Raw genomic sequence first — 17,951 nt, forward strand, 5'->3', positions numbered from 1 at the left:
AATACAACGAAAAAAGAAAAAAAAAGAACAGGAACAAAAAGAAAATGAAAGAAAAATGAATAAGACAAAATTGATGAAAAATGGGGAAAATTGTTTTTATTATTATTCAGGCATATTCAATGGGAAGGGGTATAAATGGTTTAGTCACTATAAAAAAAATGAAAGAAAAAGGCAAAAGTTATATCTGGAAAAACAGTGAGAAAAGTCCTTCCTATATTTGACAAAATGATGGAAAATTCACATTTCATATCAATGAAATGCCTTCCCAAAATATTTACTTCCTTTAAGAGTGGTTTGAGAAGTCATTTATAAACAAAAAAGAAAGAAGCTGTCTGTTATTTTTGGCTAGAAACGACACAGCTTCAAAAGAAACCAAATATCAACATACATACAAATGCACACGTGGGACTGTGATGTACTCACCTATGAGTTTTATGTGTATTAATGCATTTGGAAAATCGGACTTTTTGAGTCAAAAGAGAGGTCATAATTCCTCTTTTTAATGCTTGCTAATAATCAGGATTTAGTAATATGGACTGTAGAAGGGCATTTCATTGGTGTAAAATGTGACTTTGACGTAGATTTTCAAAGTTCTGTGGAAGATTTCTTAGCAGTAACATTTTGTATCGCAGAGCTCTGAATAGTCTGCTAGCGCACAGCTAGCTATAGCTGCAGTGGTTTCATGCATGCAAGCTCACGTACGCCAGATGTAGTACTGTATGCTGCAGTAGTGCAGTGGTAGGCCTCCATACTGTCATGACTATGCAATCTTTGTGTGTGTGTATTTGTGTGTAGATTGACAAAAAGGGCGCATGACGAATTGGCTTGCAATTTCAACTGTAGAAAGTTGATAAATGCGTGCAAAATCGGGAGAAAAATTGCGCTACTTTGAAAATTATTGGTTGCCCGATTCGGGCCACCAAAACTTAACATTTTTTCAATAATGGTTGCCCGAGGTGAATTTCTGGTGGCCCCGGGCCACCGGGCCACCGCTAATGTCGAGCCTTGTATATATACAGGTAGGCCCTACTGTGTTGTGAAAATAAGCCTCAAGTTGCTTTATATTGTTAGGCTAGACTCCCCCCCCTCCCCTAAGAAAGAACCTTTCTTTAGAAAGTAAGACAAGTCGATTATGTTTTTTTAACCAAACTAAGAAATAAACAATAAAAGTGAGATACATTGTACATGTATGTTGGCCTACAGTATGTACATGGGGTCAAGGACCAGCAACATGTGTAGTTGTTTACAATCTACTGGCTGAAGCAAGCATCCTCCCTCCCATTTTCTTTGCTGGAAATATGGAAACCAGAACTGTGATGCTAAGTTCAACCAGATTATGTTACAACCCTGTAGGTGACTAGTAAAGAAATCATATTCATTTTAATAGGCGTACATTTATAATATATTTCTAGTGCAAATGGGAAAACATTTAACCCTCTTCTTTAGCCTCAGGCCCAAACATTAATGGTTTTGAAAACCATTGGTTGAACCCATGTTTTATGCAGATTTCATGTATGAACTAGAGATGCTCAGCAGGTCACACAGCTGAGCACATGTATCCCCAAACCCACCGCATCATCCATCTTTGCGATATATAAAGCTCACACAGAAATTTGACAAATAAATACAATTACCATGGAGACAATGACCCTAGCATGCGGGTCACCCAAGCCAATCTACCATCCAAGTTTGGTTGAAAAGTAACTTACGGTTGCGGAGTTAGGAGTCATAAGAGAGTCTTGCATGTAAACTTTAATGTTGACCTGAAAATGACCTTTGACCTTACCATGTGACCTCTAACTGCAGCACAACATGCAGATACCCCAAATCCATCTACCATCTAAGTTTGGTTGAAAAGTGACTTACGGTTGCAGAGTTAGGTGTCATAAGAGAGTCTTGCATGTAAACTTTAACATTGACCTAAAAATAACCTTTGACCTTACCATGTGACCTGCGGCTGCAGCATAACATGCAGGTACCCCAAAGTCATCTACCATCCAAGTTTGGTTGAAAAGCAACTTATGGTTGTAGTTATGTGTCATAAGGTTTGTGACGGACGGACAATGTTTGGATCCACCTCTGGTGGGTGAGACAAAAACTCTTGTAACCATGGCAACAATGTCTCCGCCCACACCAAAATCAATAGGCAGCTTCGCTATACCACACTCGACCTTCATGCCACATTTGAAAATGATCGTAGAAGAAATGTAGCTGGTAGCTAGCGCTCACAAGGACATCTCTGCTGTTTCCACAAAAACTCTTGTTACCATGGCAACGATGTCTCCGCCCCACCAAAATCTATAGGCTTCTTTGCTATACCATACTCGACCTTCATGCCAAATTTGAAGACGATCGGAGAAGAAATGCAGCTGATAGAGCGCTCACAAGGAAATCTCTGCGGCGGACGCGGTGGCTGCGCGACGAGGCCAAATCTATAGTATCCTCCTAACTCTGTTCGGGGGATACAATTGTATGAATTTTTAAAGGGAAAGTTAACCCTGACAAAAAAGTTTTATCGTAAAAAATGCAGAAAAATATTTAAAAATATCAGTGAAGGTTTGTGGAAAATTCATCAAAGAATAAAGAAATATTAGAATTTTAATTATATGCGAGCAGCTTTCCTAAACATCATGTGGTAAAAATCAATAATATGTAATTTTCTTAGAAAAAAAATTGAACAGGCTTTTATTGTACTTTGATACACAAATCATTTGACACTCACTCAAAAGTAAATAAAAGAAGAAGTCATCATGAACAATTGAAAAAAAGAAGAAATTTATGCATTTTATATTTATACATAACATAAAATTATATTGCAGCTGCTCGTCGTTGATGTCACAAGTCAAAAACTTAAATTCTAATAACTTTCTTTAATTTAAGCGATTTTCCTCAAACCTTCATGAATATTTTTTTAAAAAAATTCTGCTGTTTTAGCAACATAGTTTTCCTCAGGGTGAACTTCCCCTTTAAGTTACCACATACATGTATTGAATGTCCAATGCTGATGCCCTTTTGTCTCAGTGTGCCAAATTGATGCCTTTTGCCATTGTTGAGCATGCTATTTTCATGAATCAATTGGTTTGAAGTGTGCACTAATTAATTCTGTCAGAATTATTGTTCCCTCTAATGATGCAAAGAGCTTGACTACTGATTAGTTTGAAAAAGGGATACAGTGTAGAATTGAGCCCTTGACTCAACTAGCTGAATGCTAATTTGTTGTGAGATAAATTGTTTTAATTCTTTAATACTATGCAGTACTTTAAATCTAAATTGTATTTCTTCTCTTTTCTTATTTTTGCAGTTGGACAGGCAGGTGTTTCTCTATGAGATCAACGAGAATATCACCTGCAAGCTATGTAAGGGATACCTCATCGATGCCACCACCATAACAGAATGTTTACATACCTGTAAGTATCAGGACTTCTCTATTTTGACATGAAAACGGTCATGATGGCAGGGCTCGAATTAAGAATTTAAAGGGGCAAGGCCATTTTTTAAAAGGGCACTTAATGGAAAGGGCAGGCAGTTTTCACTTTATGGGACATCCAAGGCCACCAGAAAAAGGGCATCAATAATAAATGCACTTTTCAATGAGGCACATGCACTGGATTACCGCAGGGCACCAAGGCCACAGCAAAAAAGGGCAGTTATTTTGGCCTTAAGTCTACAAATATTTGAAAGGGCATCAAGGCCATTTCTGAGGGCATCTAAGGCCATGGCCTTGGATGGCCTTGGATTAATTCGAGCCCTGTGATGGGTCATTGGGGGTTTCTTTCAGGTACAGTGTTGGTTTGAGATCATGAAAAAGGTAGTCTTTCCTGGATGCAGACTAAAGGTGTGTTCAATGTCGGTTTCCACATTTAAACGGCAACACGGATCATGATTGAAAATGTGATTTCAAAACGCAGATATGAGAAACAAAGGGTGTGTTCAAAATCCACTTTTCCCGTTCGTAAATTAAACGTCTTTCAAATCACGATTCGGAGGAAAATTTAAACGTCGAGAAAGATGCCTTTTTCAGCTCAAATTTACGACCTTGAGCATCACGAATGCAACATTGAACACAATTGCATTTTGAAACGTTTTTGAATTTGCTCTCGCAGTTAAAACCTACACAAACAGGTGGCATAGGGTCAAACTGAGCACCAAAGATGCACTAACGAAAGCGGAAATTTAAAGACGGTCAACATATAAACGGCTGTATATTTTTGACAATGATGTTACACCGCTGATTGTGTTTGTGTTCGGTGTTTGGAATTGAGTTTTCGATCTTATGATTCGTGTTGCTGTCTTGATAATCGACATTGAACACACCCTGAGTATGCACTGTTTATAAATGTCAAAGATTAGAATATTTCAGACTTTTTTGAGTACTGCTATTCAACTGAATCTCATTTAGGAGTTAATAAATTACAAGATTCCAAAATAGTGTATGTAGAATTGTAGATATTATTCAGGTCAATTTCCTGTGTGCCATGACACTAAAACCATGTGGCATTACTGTACATGATGATAACCCATAATATTCCCTCGCTGCTGCAATCATACAAAATAATGCAGATTCTTTCAGAATTCATGAACACAATTTTTTACATTGATCATACTATACATGTACATCCAAGCCAAGGCTTTGTGTTGGGTTCAGTTTGAAGGTTGGCAGTCTTCCCTTCTGTTCTTCAGTTCGTCAAGAGCATCTTCTCCAAGTTCCAAGGTCAACTGATACTGGTTACAACAGTCCTATCACACCAAGGAAGCTCCTTGATCATGTAGTTTTGGACAGAAGGCTGAAGCATTCATGAAATTTCATTCTCCTGGACCATGGGTTGTGTGAGCATCATGTCAGAGTAGTGATTCTCCATGATGTTTCGAAACTTGCTTGAACGCACCTCAGTTGTGTATTTTTGTTGTCATGATCACATTCAATTAGGTGTGAAATACCATGCTCCCTTTATCATTGAATATTTAGAATAACAGAAATCAGCTGGAAATACAGCATTTGTTTGTATTACCTTGACAGGTATTGCAAACTGGATGAAAATTGGGTGTCCAATTATGAGTCTTCAGCTGTTTAAAATCTACAATGTATGTATGTTTCATATCAAAGAAATGAATAAATTACTTTGTGACGTTTTCATTCAGTGCTTTCAGAATATTGTCGCAGTTCATACCTTTGTATTTTGTTTGAAAATCTAACTGATCAAGAACAACTAGTGGTGTACATGTAGTAAACTACTGTACATTGTAGTGAAGGACTGTAATTCTTTTAAAGAAAGAAGAGAAACGAAAGAACATGATTAGATTTACATGTTAATACTACATGTAATGATAATAATGACAGTAATACACTGTAATAATGGTATATTTAGCCATAGCCACTTCAGTTCCGAAAACTGTTCTCCCAGCAGGCCCTGCTATTATATACATGTATCACCCTGGCTATAAAGCTACATGTAGGCTACCTATTCAGGTGCACACAGCTTTTTGAGGAATTACTTTCTGCCGGTACCCATATACCTCACCTACGTTGGTCGAGTACAGCACGCTGTGGATTAATTACTTGCTAGAAAACTACGCCATGGCTTGGATTTGAACCCACGACCCTCTGTTTCAAAGTCCAGAGACTAATCCACTGGGCCACAACGCTCCATGTACTGTACATATTTTGTGTCTCAAGGAGTTGTTAATTGTTCATTTGAAAATAAACTCTCATTTCAGGTACAATGTATAGGCCCGGTGGGGTCACTCAATATGACTTGGGGACCGCATGACCGTTACCAAAATCGCGGGAAAAGGGGTCAATTTCACGGAACGTCCGCGGACAGAACTCTCCTCGAAGTAGTGAAAATAGGGGTGCTCACTGTCCTCGATCTGATGGAAATAGGGGTCAGGAAAAAGGGGAGAACGATTACGGGAAGTAAAATCCGTCGCCGAGTCACCAGCCGCAGAGGGTGCGCGCATCATGCTCTGTATCTTTATATGGACAAATCTACATTTATTTTTACAAAGAATTCTACTTTTCTTATTTTTCAAGAAAAATAAAGTTCTTTTGGATTATTATGACTTGGCTCTTGGTCATATTTAAGGACTGAGCACTCTGACGCCTGTGTTGCAATTTCCTCTAATGAGGAAAGGGTGTTAAATGCCCTGTCCTTGAAATACGTTAAATAGGGGTAAATTTGCGAAATGGGCAAAAGTGTCCTTACAATCTTATAATTAGGGGTGTTTCAAGGTACCATTTTACCGCAATTTTGTCCTTGTTTTGCGTGAAAATAGGGGGGTAAATTTCACAAAATGTCCTTGAAATTGACTGCAATAGGGGGTCACTTGCATTTGTGGTAACGGTCATACGTGTCCCCCTCTGCGGCTGAGTGACCCCACCGGGTGTATAGGCTTACATCAGTTACATGTATGTGTAATGTACATGTCAATATACAATGTAAGCCTCTTGCACTACCCCTACAGAAATTTCCAAGCTTGCGGGAAGCGTGCGACTAGCTTGCGCAAGCTTGCGGCATGCTAGTAACTAGCATGCGGTTAGCTTAATAAGCGTGTGATATGCGTGCAGAGTAATAGTTAAGCGATCTTTTAGCGAGCAGGGACTGTTCGCTAGCATGCACTCGCTTATTAAGCGAGTGCCCTGCTAGTCGCATGCTAGTTACTAGCAAGCGGCACGCTTAAATTTCGGTAGGGGTAAAGCTAATAATTTTAAATCCTGTCTGGATCAGAGCATCTTGATATATCATCTGTATCCTATCCTGGACCGAAATAGCATCTCTCTGGGATTGTTCACACAAGGGGAATTCTATGCATACAGTATCTCATGCATACATGTACATTTGCACATGTACATGTACATGTAGGACCCTACTGTACATGTACAAATGTGCACAGCAAAACTAAAATTGAAGAAAAAAAAATCAAGATCAAACATTAATATCTTTGTTCTTTGTACAAAACTTAGTTTCTCATCTTTGTAAAAATATCATCTGACTGCTGACCGTAAATTACACAAAAAGTTGTGTTATCACCCTATTTAATGTATTTCATAGAGAAAATACAGTCTAAAGTATGGGTAACAAGCCATTAAGTTATTTTTTGACATGCTGTTACATGTTGACATTATCCATTAAGAGGAAAATCGAGTATTTTACTTTGAAACTCTGGTTGCCACCCATTGTACAGTGAGCGTTTTTTCTGCATTCCTGCACCCCTGCTGCAAACAAATACATGTAATTGAACAAATTTCTTATTCATAGGTTTTATTTTCAAAGATCTGCTCATTGATTGACAAAAGAAATGTTTTCTGAAATAGTAACATATTGAAATTAACCTGCATACTTTGCAAACAAAGTTAAAGGAGAAATATATTGATTATGAATGTGGTCTTATTATATATCAATGGAAAGGTAATGATGTGGGGATCATCAGTGGGTCATTCAAAAATACCGAAAATAATACAAAAAGGTGAAAATCGCCGATTAAAAAACGCTAAAATGCCCCTCCGAAATATGCCTCGCATCGGTCTCTGAATTGACTGGAATTTGATGACGTCACTGTCTGTACGAGAGGCGTACTTGGTTCTCCCACGTGAAGCTCCACTTGCATGCAAAACCTGTTGCGTGGGTACGTTTTCTCCACACTGTCACTGAATACTTCTATCACGAAATGAAAGAAAACCCAGAATTTTATCTAGATTTGGATTTTCAAATTGATGATTTTAAAGATGAAGAGAATGATGATGAAGTGAACAACACAGTGAGGTAGTTGGAGGTAAATAATGGGGGAACAATGCCGATGATTATGATGAAAATTCAACTTGCCTGACGATCACAAGTAAAGTCATGTACATGCCGATTCGCTACCAACTCATGCAGCTGCTGCTACAAGTGGTAGCTATACGTACACCGCGCGGGCCAAATTAAATCCATGAAAATGAATAACCACATCCAGAGAGAGTCTATCATAAGAAGGAAAATAATGATATAACTGTACTTACAAACAAGTGAATAATCCGAATTAAACTGAAAGCAAATCAACTCAACGAATAGCAGCAGACGATATGCACCGACGATAAACTTCATGGGGCTGGGATAGATTGTCACTCGTTCTGTTAGATGTAATTTGTAACTCATTAATTTGACAAAATTACGAAACTCGGGGAATTATTTATATATATAAAAATATAGTAACATCTCTTATTATTTTTTGTATTACGATAAAACCTCTTTTGAAGGAAAACGTTGAGATAAACTAAAATTACTTTAAACCCCCCCCCCAACATGCGTAGCTTGTATGTCATTGCAAACAAACCATCGCAAACATGCACGTATTCCTTCCTTGCTGATTGAGAGCTGTGCAACACGTGCATAGATCTATTCTCTCAGTCTCAGCCAAGGCGAGCAAACAATACGGCATGTGTTGTTGTTGTGATGGTTTGTTTACGATCACATAATGCTACGCATGATGGGATGATCTTTTACATCTAATTTTAATTTACCTCAACGTTTTCCTTCAAAACAGGTTTTATCGTAATTCAAAAAATGAGAAGAGATGTTACTATATTTTTATATAGAATAATAATTCCCCGAGTTTCGTAAGTTTGTCAAATTAATGAGATAAAAGTTACATCTAACAGAACGAGTGACAATCTATCCAGCCGAAGTTTATCGTCAGTGCATATGCCATATCGTCTGGTACTATTCGTTGAGTTGATTTGCCTTCAGGTTCGGATTATTCACTTGTTTGTAAGTACAGTTATCATTATCCTTCTTATGATAGACTGTCTGGATGTGGTTATTCATGTTCAGCATGAATTCAATTTGGCCCGCGCGGTGTAGCTAGCACTTCCAGCAGCATGAATTGGTAGCGAATCGGTATGTACATGACTTTACTTGTGATTGTGTTGCAAGTTGAATTTTCGTCATCATCATCGGCGTAATTCCCCCAATTTACCTCCTACTACGTCACTGTGTTGTTTCACTTCATCATCATTCTCTTCATCTCAAAATCATCAATTTGAAAATCCAAATCTAGATAAAATTCTGGGTTTTCTTTCGATCATTTCGGGATCGAAGTATTCAGTGACAATGTGGAGAAAATGTACCCTTGCAACAGGTTTTGCATGCAAGTGGAGCTTCACGTGGGAGAACCAATCACGCCTCTCGTACAGACAGTGACGTCATAAAAAATCCCCAATTTCGCGGACGTAATTCTGCGTGTTTGAAGCATTCAGAGAGAGAACTTTAAACTATCAATTAACTGAGTTTCATCCGTCTCCATGATAAATGATGTACACCATCGTGTTCTCCTTATTTTCTCCTTTATTGTGATATATGATTCTCCAGTTTTACGATTTTCAATATATTTCTACTTTAAACAATTACGCCTACATGTACATGTATTTCCAAGGAGGGTCTGTGTTTGCAGACTAATGATAAACACAGATCATCTGTGATCACAGTTGTTTGAAACTGATCTCTCAAGTGATTCCTGATTGCTGTGAAATATGGAAACATGCAGAATATAATGCATGATTGAAATATGAATAACATTAGGGGATCGTTAACATTGACAGGTGTTTATAATTACCATGATCAAGACGAAGGTTGGCATCAATTCAAGTTTATCATCACAAGAAGTATTTTTACTACATTTTAGTATCACTTGAAATTGGGTGTGTTCAATTATTGATTTTCTTATAAAGTACAGTGTACACACAAACATGAAATCACAAATCAAAATGCAAGTACCTAGCCAAATAAGGTTTTTTTAGCATTCAATATTTTCTTTTAAATAGAGGCAGATTATCCTTTATTTCAAAACCAGCCTTCCACATTCTTGTGTTTGCAGTTTTGCACTTTTCAAAGTATGTTCAGGATTTTTGTGTTGTAATATTAAAGGGTTACCCTTTTTAAAGATTTACATGTAATTCTCTACTATGCTTTTTTTTAAGAATGGGTCATCGCTCCAAAAAATTTGAGAATACCAGATATTATCTGATCAGGAAATTCACGATGATCTACATGTACCCGATTAGAAAATACCATCTATGTTTTACCAACATGAAAGCAAAATACTTGGAATATTCCTGAGAGAAAATAAATGCTAAATATGTGAAGTAGGTAGACCTACTTTTGAAAATTCTGAGAACGTATGCAGATTGCAGATATTCTCGCAGTGTCAAAGCAAATTACTTTCTCTACCCATAGAGTACAACATGTAGTTGGGCATGGGCACCAAGGAATGCTGAGCTAACAATTCGGAATCGTGTACCTTGCCTTCCGTCAGACGTTACTGTGCATGCTTGTAATTGTATCAATATGAATGATCATGAATGTGGAAATAATCTTCAGGTATTTTTTAAAGGCCTGAACAATTTCTCAAATTTACAGCTATTCTGGTGATCGAGTTAGTCTGAATACACCTCCAAATCTCTCTATCTTCAAGTATTTGTGCAGCCTTGTTGAACCCAATGGAAGGAGTAAAGCCTAGATAATATGTGTGTAAACATGTAGACCTGTGTTCTCTGACTTTTGGCTTGTTGACAGGGGTTAGGACCGAGCTGTAGAAATGGCTTAGGGCAGGATATGCCATATTTAGCACACTTCATTTAAAGGGCCTAGATGATCGTTTGATACCGAAACAGAATGCAACAATTCCCTGGTACAAGTGTACATGTACATTGCAGGCTGCATAGCATGATCAACAAACCCTTCCTGGTATTTGCATCTAATGCCCAGCTGATCTCATTTGGGGCGTGTTTATACTTTCACTTTTCAGGCCAGAATCAGCGTTTTCATACGTGATTAGTCCAAAACACGTGTGCGTCCATGCTTACTTTCATTCAAATGACGTTTCAGAACGCTGATCGTTAACTCACAAAAGGGTATATGTTTCAAAACATTGTTTGATCAGAATCAGGGTTTCTGGGGAAGTACAAACAGAACCACGATCGTAAACGTGTTTAAATGATGTAATTTGGTACATGCTTCCGGTGAGATGAAAATCTAACAAGGACTGATACCTCCACGAAATTACCTCTCATCTCCGTGGTTTTAATCATGGCCAATGTACATGTGCATGTGTGATTTACTACTCATCTAATTGTCATCACAATGTATGTTGAGGTATTTACAAACCCCGAACATGAGTTCTATGGTTAGGAAACATCGCTGAGCCAGGAGCCCCAGTAGCATGAACAGAAACATGTCTTATTTTCTGACGTATACTTTATATTCTTTATTTTGTCTTATTATTATCCTCACCATGGTGGAAATTATATGGCTATGCCAAGTAACTCCATGCAATTACTTCAAGATTGGAAATTGTTCGAAGTTCAAATAGTCGACAATTTAAAACATTCATGGGAATTTTTTTTTTTTAAATGGTGCGCCCAATTTGACCTCGGTTTCCTGAATTCCGCTCAACAAAATTAAGGTGCGAAGCCAGCTGCAAATTGCTATTTTGTCTCTGAAAAACGAAGCATAAACAGCACTCCCAGAATGATCAGCGATCTGAAACGCCAATTTTGTCTCCGCAATGGAAGCATTAACATATCCTTGCTGTGTTCAAGTGACTTTTTTATCTAGAATGATACCACTCGATCTCACGAAAGTGGTTTTCAAAATCACTTCACGTAAAGCGATCTTCTTGCTATGGAAACGCTCTCAGTGGGTTGACACGTTTTGCATAAAATTCGAAAATCGCAGCGTATATGTAGGCATTCTACACCTGTCATGTGGAAATGTGCAAAGATTTCTTCCAGAAGAACGGTTGTGTCCTCGCTTTTAAAGCTAGAACCAGTTTTAATGTGATCTTGAAAACTACATGTACATTGCAAGGTGGTTTCTTAACCACTAGTTTCCACTAAACTAGTTTTTGGAAGGTAGTGAGATTGGTGTACAGGGTGACCTACTATACATTTTGGCTTACTTCTTGGTCAAACTCCACATTGAATGGGCTTCAAACAAGGGAAATTCAGGTTTAATGAAAAGGAAATTATTCTTGCTTGTACTTATCAATCAGTGTTTTAATTTCAGTTTCACTTTTTAATATGTGATTCTCATTTTAGAGAAGATCCATTGAACTCTCCTATGGAGTGTGGAGGGATTACATCCTCAGCTGCCAAGGACCTTCGGAATATGATTGTAAGGTTGAGACATTTAATTTATAAAGTCATTTTTATTAGGGTTAGGAAATCTAAGTTCAAAGCTGCAAACCCAATCATCAATCATCAAACCAGAGGGGAAATAAGTGAAACTGAAGTAGAGACCAAAATGAATTGAACAGAAACCAAAGAAGTACAGTAGTGCACTGATTTAATCTCTAGGCTACTTTGCCTCAGCTAAACTCATGTTCAAAGTGCAATTTACATGTACATGTACATGTATATTTAAATCAAGTTTAAGCCAACCAATCAAAATAAAAAGAATGGAAGGGTCGAACTAAAATAAGAGTCTGATTCATAAGATAAACCAATAAGGAAGAACATGAAGATGACAAAGATGTCTGGTGATTATGCAATAATGGAAGTAGAAGCTAAAGATTCAGGTGAGGGATGGAATGGGTGAAAACCTGAAGAGATAATAGAGAAGGAATGAAGATGACAAACGAGAATCATAGGAAAGGCATTCAGAGTAGAATGAATGAAGGAATGACAACTGAATATCATTAAACTCATATAACCTAAGTTCAGACTGCAAGGGCAGTGCTGAAAAGAAACGCAAATGACGGAACAGAAATGTAAAAGAGCTGAAGAAAACACAAGTTTAAAGAAATAGACAAGATGGGAAAATGACAAAATAACCATCATACATATCAATTTCTCATTCCATTTCTTTTGTCATTTCCTTACATGCATATTCGGTATTTCATTATGGTTGAACTTTACACAGAGTTGAGAATCACATTAAAAAATATAGCGTGAATCCTCTTGCTGAAGTTAAAACAGACACTGAACATTTCAAAGAAATTGTTGTGAAGGAGTATACAGGGGTGGCACAAGAATATTTTGTTTGTGGGGGGTGTGAAAACAACCTTCATGACAAGACAAAGACCTCTTTTTTAAACATCCTCTTCCTTCCTTTAAATTCTCTCTTTTTCCTCTTCTTTCCTTTTTTTCAGTACTACTTGAAAAATCGTTAAGGTCAGAGGCTGCCATTGGAAGTGTACATGTACATGTATCTATTTTTATTTTGTACATGTGGTTACCTTTTTTTTTACATGGAACTGGAAGAGAAGTTTTCTCATTTGTGTCACTATGAATATTCCTACATGTACCTTGAGATAGCTAGAGACTACATGTAGCTTTCAATTATTAAAGATCGATCCCTTTTTCGAGCAACAGAGGCAACCTAATCTTCAAATACGGGCAAGATGTCGACGACGCCCGATTCCAGCTCCACATCCTAGACTTGTTGCCATGGCGACGGAGATGATGACAAATGAGAACAGAAGGCCTCATCTGTTCTCTGACTCGGGCTCCTCATCAATGTCTTGAATTATTCATGGTGTGTTCTCGCGGATTTAAGATCCCCACCTCCATAATGAGTTGGAGGGGATAATTGAGAGATAAACAGAATAGAGGAGAGAGATGCATGAGGAAGAGGGAAGGAATAAGGAAGGGGTGAATGAGGAAAGAAGGAGGGAAACACAGAAAAATGTGTGTATAGAGGAAGGTATAAAAGCAGGAAAAGAAGTCAAGAGAAGTAGAAAGAAAAGAAGAAAAACCTTGGAAGCTATGTGAATAAGGAAGGGAGAAAGGAGAGGGAAAGAAATAAGCAGAAAAGACAGTGAACATGGGAGGGAGAGAAGAAAGAAATAGAAATTTACGATAAAAAGAATTGATAAGATGTTGATGAAAGTAGAATTACGATTTAGTGTGTTGTACATACTTTTTTTGTCTTGGTCATTGTAGTCATTGATCTAATGATATTTCTTTCCTCTTTTTTGTATTTCATTTCAGTTTGTAAAAGTTGTCTTGTGAAATATCTGGAGGAGAATAATACTTGTCCAACATGCAGAATACTTATACATCAAAGCCATCCACTTACATATGTAGGGTAAGTACATAAATTGTCAATCCTATTCTCTATATTTTTTTTAGACTATTTTTTATTATATGTATATACTCAAAGCTAAAACATGCTACATGTACGTATACTGATGTAGGCCACCATGTGTGTATTTAACCATACTTCTTTCCTCAATGATTTAAATGTTGAGATGTGTAATCCTCCAGCAGAAATTTAATCACTGCTCCACAATACATGTAAAGTGCACAATCTCCACTCCCTAGGGAGTATTTTGGCCAGGTATATAGAGTGATTGTTTGCTGTAGCCTGTGATAAACCAAAACAATGTTGTTATACAATAATGTAATTTAAATTCTTTGTCTCAATTTCAGACAAATACTTTCACCCTACTCTGTTTTGTTTTTTATTTTCCATATATGTAGCTATTCTGTTTTAAGATGATTTTCCTTGAATAGAGGAAGTACGTAGGGGAGTCTTTGATAAATATTTCTATATAAAAGAATAGCTAAAATGGAGTCAACTCCTCCCTAGGTAATAGCAGATAATTAGTTCCAAACAAATATTACAAGTGTGGGATGGTGGATGTCCTGTTCAATCAGATATTACTTCTAGCTTCACTTGAAGTTTGTGTGGAAGGAAGTCAAACATTCGCAATCGGGGGGGGGGGGGGGGGCATGTTTTTTTACTTTAATTTCTATTCCTTTTCATATTGATTGAAGTATGAAAAAAAGTTTTTGTTCGATTATGATTTTTTGTGTTTTGAAATATAGAGTAACCAATATCTTGTTAAACAGAGTTGTCAAAGTTTGAGCAAAATATAAGAATAAGAAGTTGCCACATGTGTAAGAACTTGTGAAGAGATTAAAAAATTATTCAGAACATGTACGTGTATGTACTGTGATATAGTGCAATAATTTACACTGTATGTTTGATTTTTGTTTTCTTCTAGTTCTATTAAACTTTTAGTTGTAAATTGTGTTATTCACTTTATGGGTGTATTCCACTGTTCATTGTCGATTCTTAAATTTAAACAGCAAGATAAATCATGATTTAAAACACAATTACAAAATATATATATACATGTACATACAAGATAAAAGGTAGTTCAATGTTTCCCATCCCGCAAAAATATTAATTGATTCAGGACTATATTTATACAGGGAAATGCTCTCAAGCACTTTAATACGTCATCAAAAGCTGTCTATTCTTGTATCCGCCAACGTGAACAATGCTGCATGCCTTTAAAGAGAAAGCCCAACTCTACATGTATGGGACGAGTTGGTTCTAATAATAGCAGAAAATCAAATTTGATTAAAACCCATCAAAATGTAATATCTACTTTTAATGTTATTATTTTTTTTTCTTAAATGCCACACGAGAGCTGCTCTCTCATATTTTGTGCACTTTATAATTCATGTGTAAGCAAAAATAATTTGCCATTTTTGATAAAAATGTAATGATGTTACTGTACATGAGGGGGTCTACATGTTCAGTCTACATGTAATGTCCAGATCACTTTTGAATGAGGACCAGCAAAAAAAAAATTGATTTAGATTTAAATCTCAAAGATTTGAATTGAAACTGGAGATTTATTTTCATTCAAATCCTTTGACATTTAATAGTAATCGTTAGGATTTTTGATGGATTTGTTCCAATTGTCTCTATGAAGGAAAACAAATAAAATGTACTTGGAGTTGTATGATGACCCTTTGCCTTTAAATCATTTAGTATATTTGTGTACCCACCGAGTTTCATAGCACGCCATCACGCCATACTTTGAAAATGATTCTATGTTGTTTTCTAGATTTGACGTCATTTTCTCTTGTTTTGTTTTCCTGTGAAGGCGGTGCAAGGCAGAATAGACAGGAAATTAAGTGTTGAGATCTAAATGATCTACACTTCATTCATAAAGTTATTGTATTACTTCTACAGTACATTCAATATAGGCTACAATGTAGGTATTAAGAAAAATAACAAGCAACTGGAACTGTAATAGTTTTTTGTGTTTCTGTTTTTATTGAGTTCCAAGCATTCTTTAAAAGCTGGGTTTCTACTGCTTTGACATGAATACTAGTATGTACATGTAGGTTGGACCGGTAGAAAAAAAGGGCTTAGTGTGGAACCCTGTGTATAACAGGGCGCCAAGTGTCTGTGCTAAATTCTGTCCAATTCACGCCATTTGGTTTTATTCAGACGAAAATCATTTCGTCATGATGCAGTTTTATTTTGTATACAAAATTTCTTTTTTTCTTCACACAAAATGAATTTCGTGGAGACGAAATGTAATTGCGTGTACAAAATTAATTTTTTACCCTACAAAATGAATAATGTACCATACAAAATGAATTTCATCGAGATGAAATGTAATTGCGTCTATAAAATTCATTTCGTACCATACGAAATGAATTTTGCTATTATAAAAAGGAAAAAATAGGAGCACAAAGTATCCAATGGAAATTCCGTCCAATTTACTCCATTCTATACACAAAATTTGCTGTTACTCATAAAATACAAAAAAACATTTTGTCATTACGAAGTGTAATAACCTTAACGAAATTCATTTTGTACCACACTAAATGATACAAACAAAATGGAAATAGAAGAGGGGAAGATTAAAAAGAAGACAAAAAGAAGTGAAAAAGAGACACAAACGATTAAAGAACCAAAAAGGAAAGAAAAGGACAAAAAAGTCTTTAAAACAGGAAACATGAAGTGATGTACATGTACATTTCAAAGCGATATTGAAAATTCCACTAATGTGTCTCATCGCTTTGCCTCTCGCACAAATGACACTACCATAATGGCTTGAGCAAGGTAGCCAATCAGCGCCCTTCTCACATGTATTCCCCCACTTGACAGAGCGGGCGTAAATGCTGTTTCGGACACGAAATTAATTTTTTTGACACTTGGCTTGCCAAGTATCCAGTGGATACTATCAGTGGGGCCCCTCGTTTAGTCCGGGCCTCTGGGGTAAAGTTTAGTCCATTTTCTTTTCTAAAATCTCACAATGTTTTTGTTAAGTGGGCTATTACATGTCCCTCACCTGTGGTGATTCAAACACGAATTACAAGTCCATAGTACGGGACTATCTGGCCCTGCAAATTAGCAGTAGGTGGTTTCAGACGGCCTCGAAGTTCGTCAGTTCCAGGTATTCTCTAATCAGGAAATTTACCCGATCAGAAAATACCAGGTATTTTGGTAATGTAAAGCAAACTATGTGTTATTTCCCCAAAAGAAAATACCCGCTAAATACATGTAGTAGGTACTTAGCAAAATTACGAGAACATTCGCTGGGATTTTTCCAAGGTCGCAGGTATTTTGGCAAAGTGAAAGCAATTTACGGGAACTTTTAGCCCAGCGTGTCGTTGGGCGCCGTGGGTGGCTGCTGGGCTAGTAATTTTGAATCTCGCGCCTTGCCTGCTTATCAGACCATACTGCGCATGCTCGTAACTTCAGGAACTTATCTTGAACGGTATGTTTCAGGGCGATGTGAATGCAAGAATAATTAATGGGTATTTTTTAGCCTAAAATACTTCTTGTAATTTAACTGGGATTCTTATGATCGAGGCGGTTTGAAACCACCTAGGTTTACACAGGTCAAACAATTGTGTAACGTATGCAAGTACAGGGTTTTCTGATTTGTGAGAACAGAAACTCAGCCAAGCCAAGGAAGGGGAGTACATGTGTAGTTATGATAGAAAATAATGCAAATGATAAATGTGTAAATCTTTTTTTTTTGGGGGGGGGGGCAGTACATGTGCGTACAGTATTCAATTTACTTGCACATGCATTTAGAGTAGATGAAAGTATACATGTAGTCTTCATGGACCAGAGAAGTAAGATGATCTATTCCATCAGCTGTGATTTTGTTTAAATTCAGATTTTGTGGGAGAATTTTAGTGAGCTCATTATTACACA

General features: G+C 36.9%; 1 protein-coding gene across 1 annotated transcript in view; it reads left to right on the forward strand.

Annotated features, from left to right (window-relative positions):
• LOC121425297 (polycomb group RING finger protein 3-like) overlaps positions 1-17,951 on the forward strand; it is a 94,357-nt gene that overhangs the window by 36,958 nt on the left and 39,448 nt on the right. The window contains exons 3-4 of the mRNA XM_041621323.1: positions 3,302-3,407; positions 13,964-14,060. Coding sequence (XP_041477257.1) covers positions 3,302-3,407; positions 13,964-14,060 — 203 coding nt within the window. The remainder of the gene's footprint in view (positions 1-3,301; positions 3,408-13,963; positions 14,061-17,951) is intronic.

The sequence above is a fragment of the Lytechinus variegatus genome, chromosome 12 (genome assembly GCF_018143015.1).
Source record: "Lytechinus variegatus isolate NC3 chromosome 12, Lvar_3.0, whole genome shotgun sequence".
In the NCBI taxonomy this organism is placed as follows: domain Eukaryota; kingdom Metazoa; phylum Echinodermata; class Echinoidea; order Temnopleuroida; family Toxopneustidae; genus Lytechinus; species Lytechinus variegatus.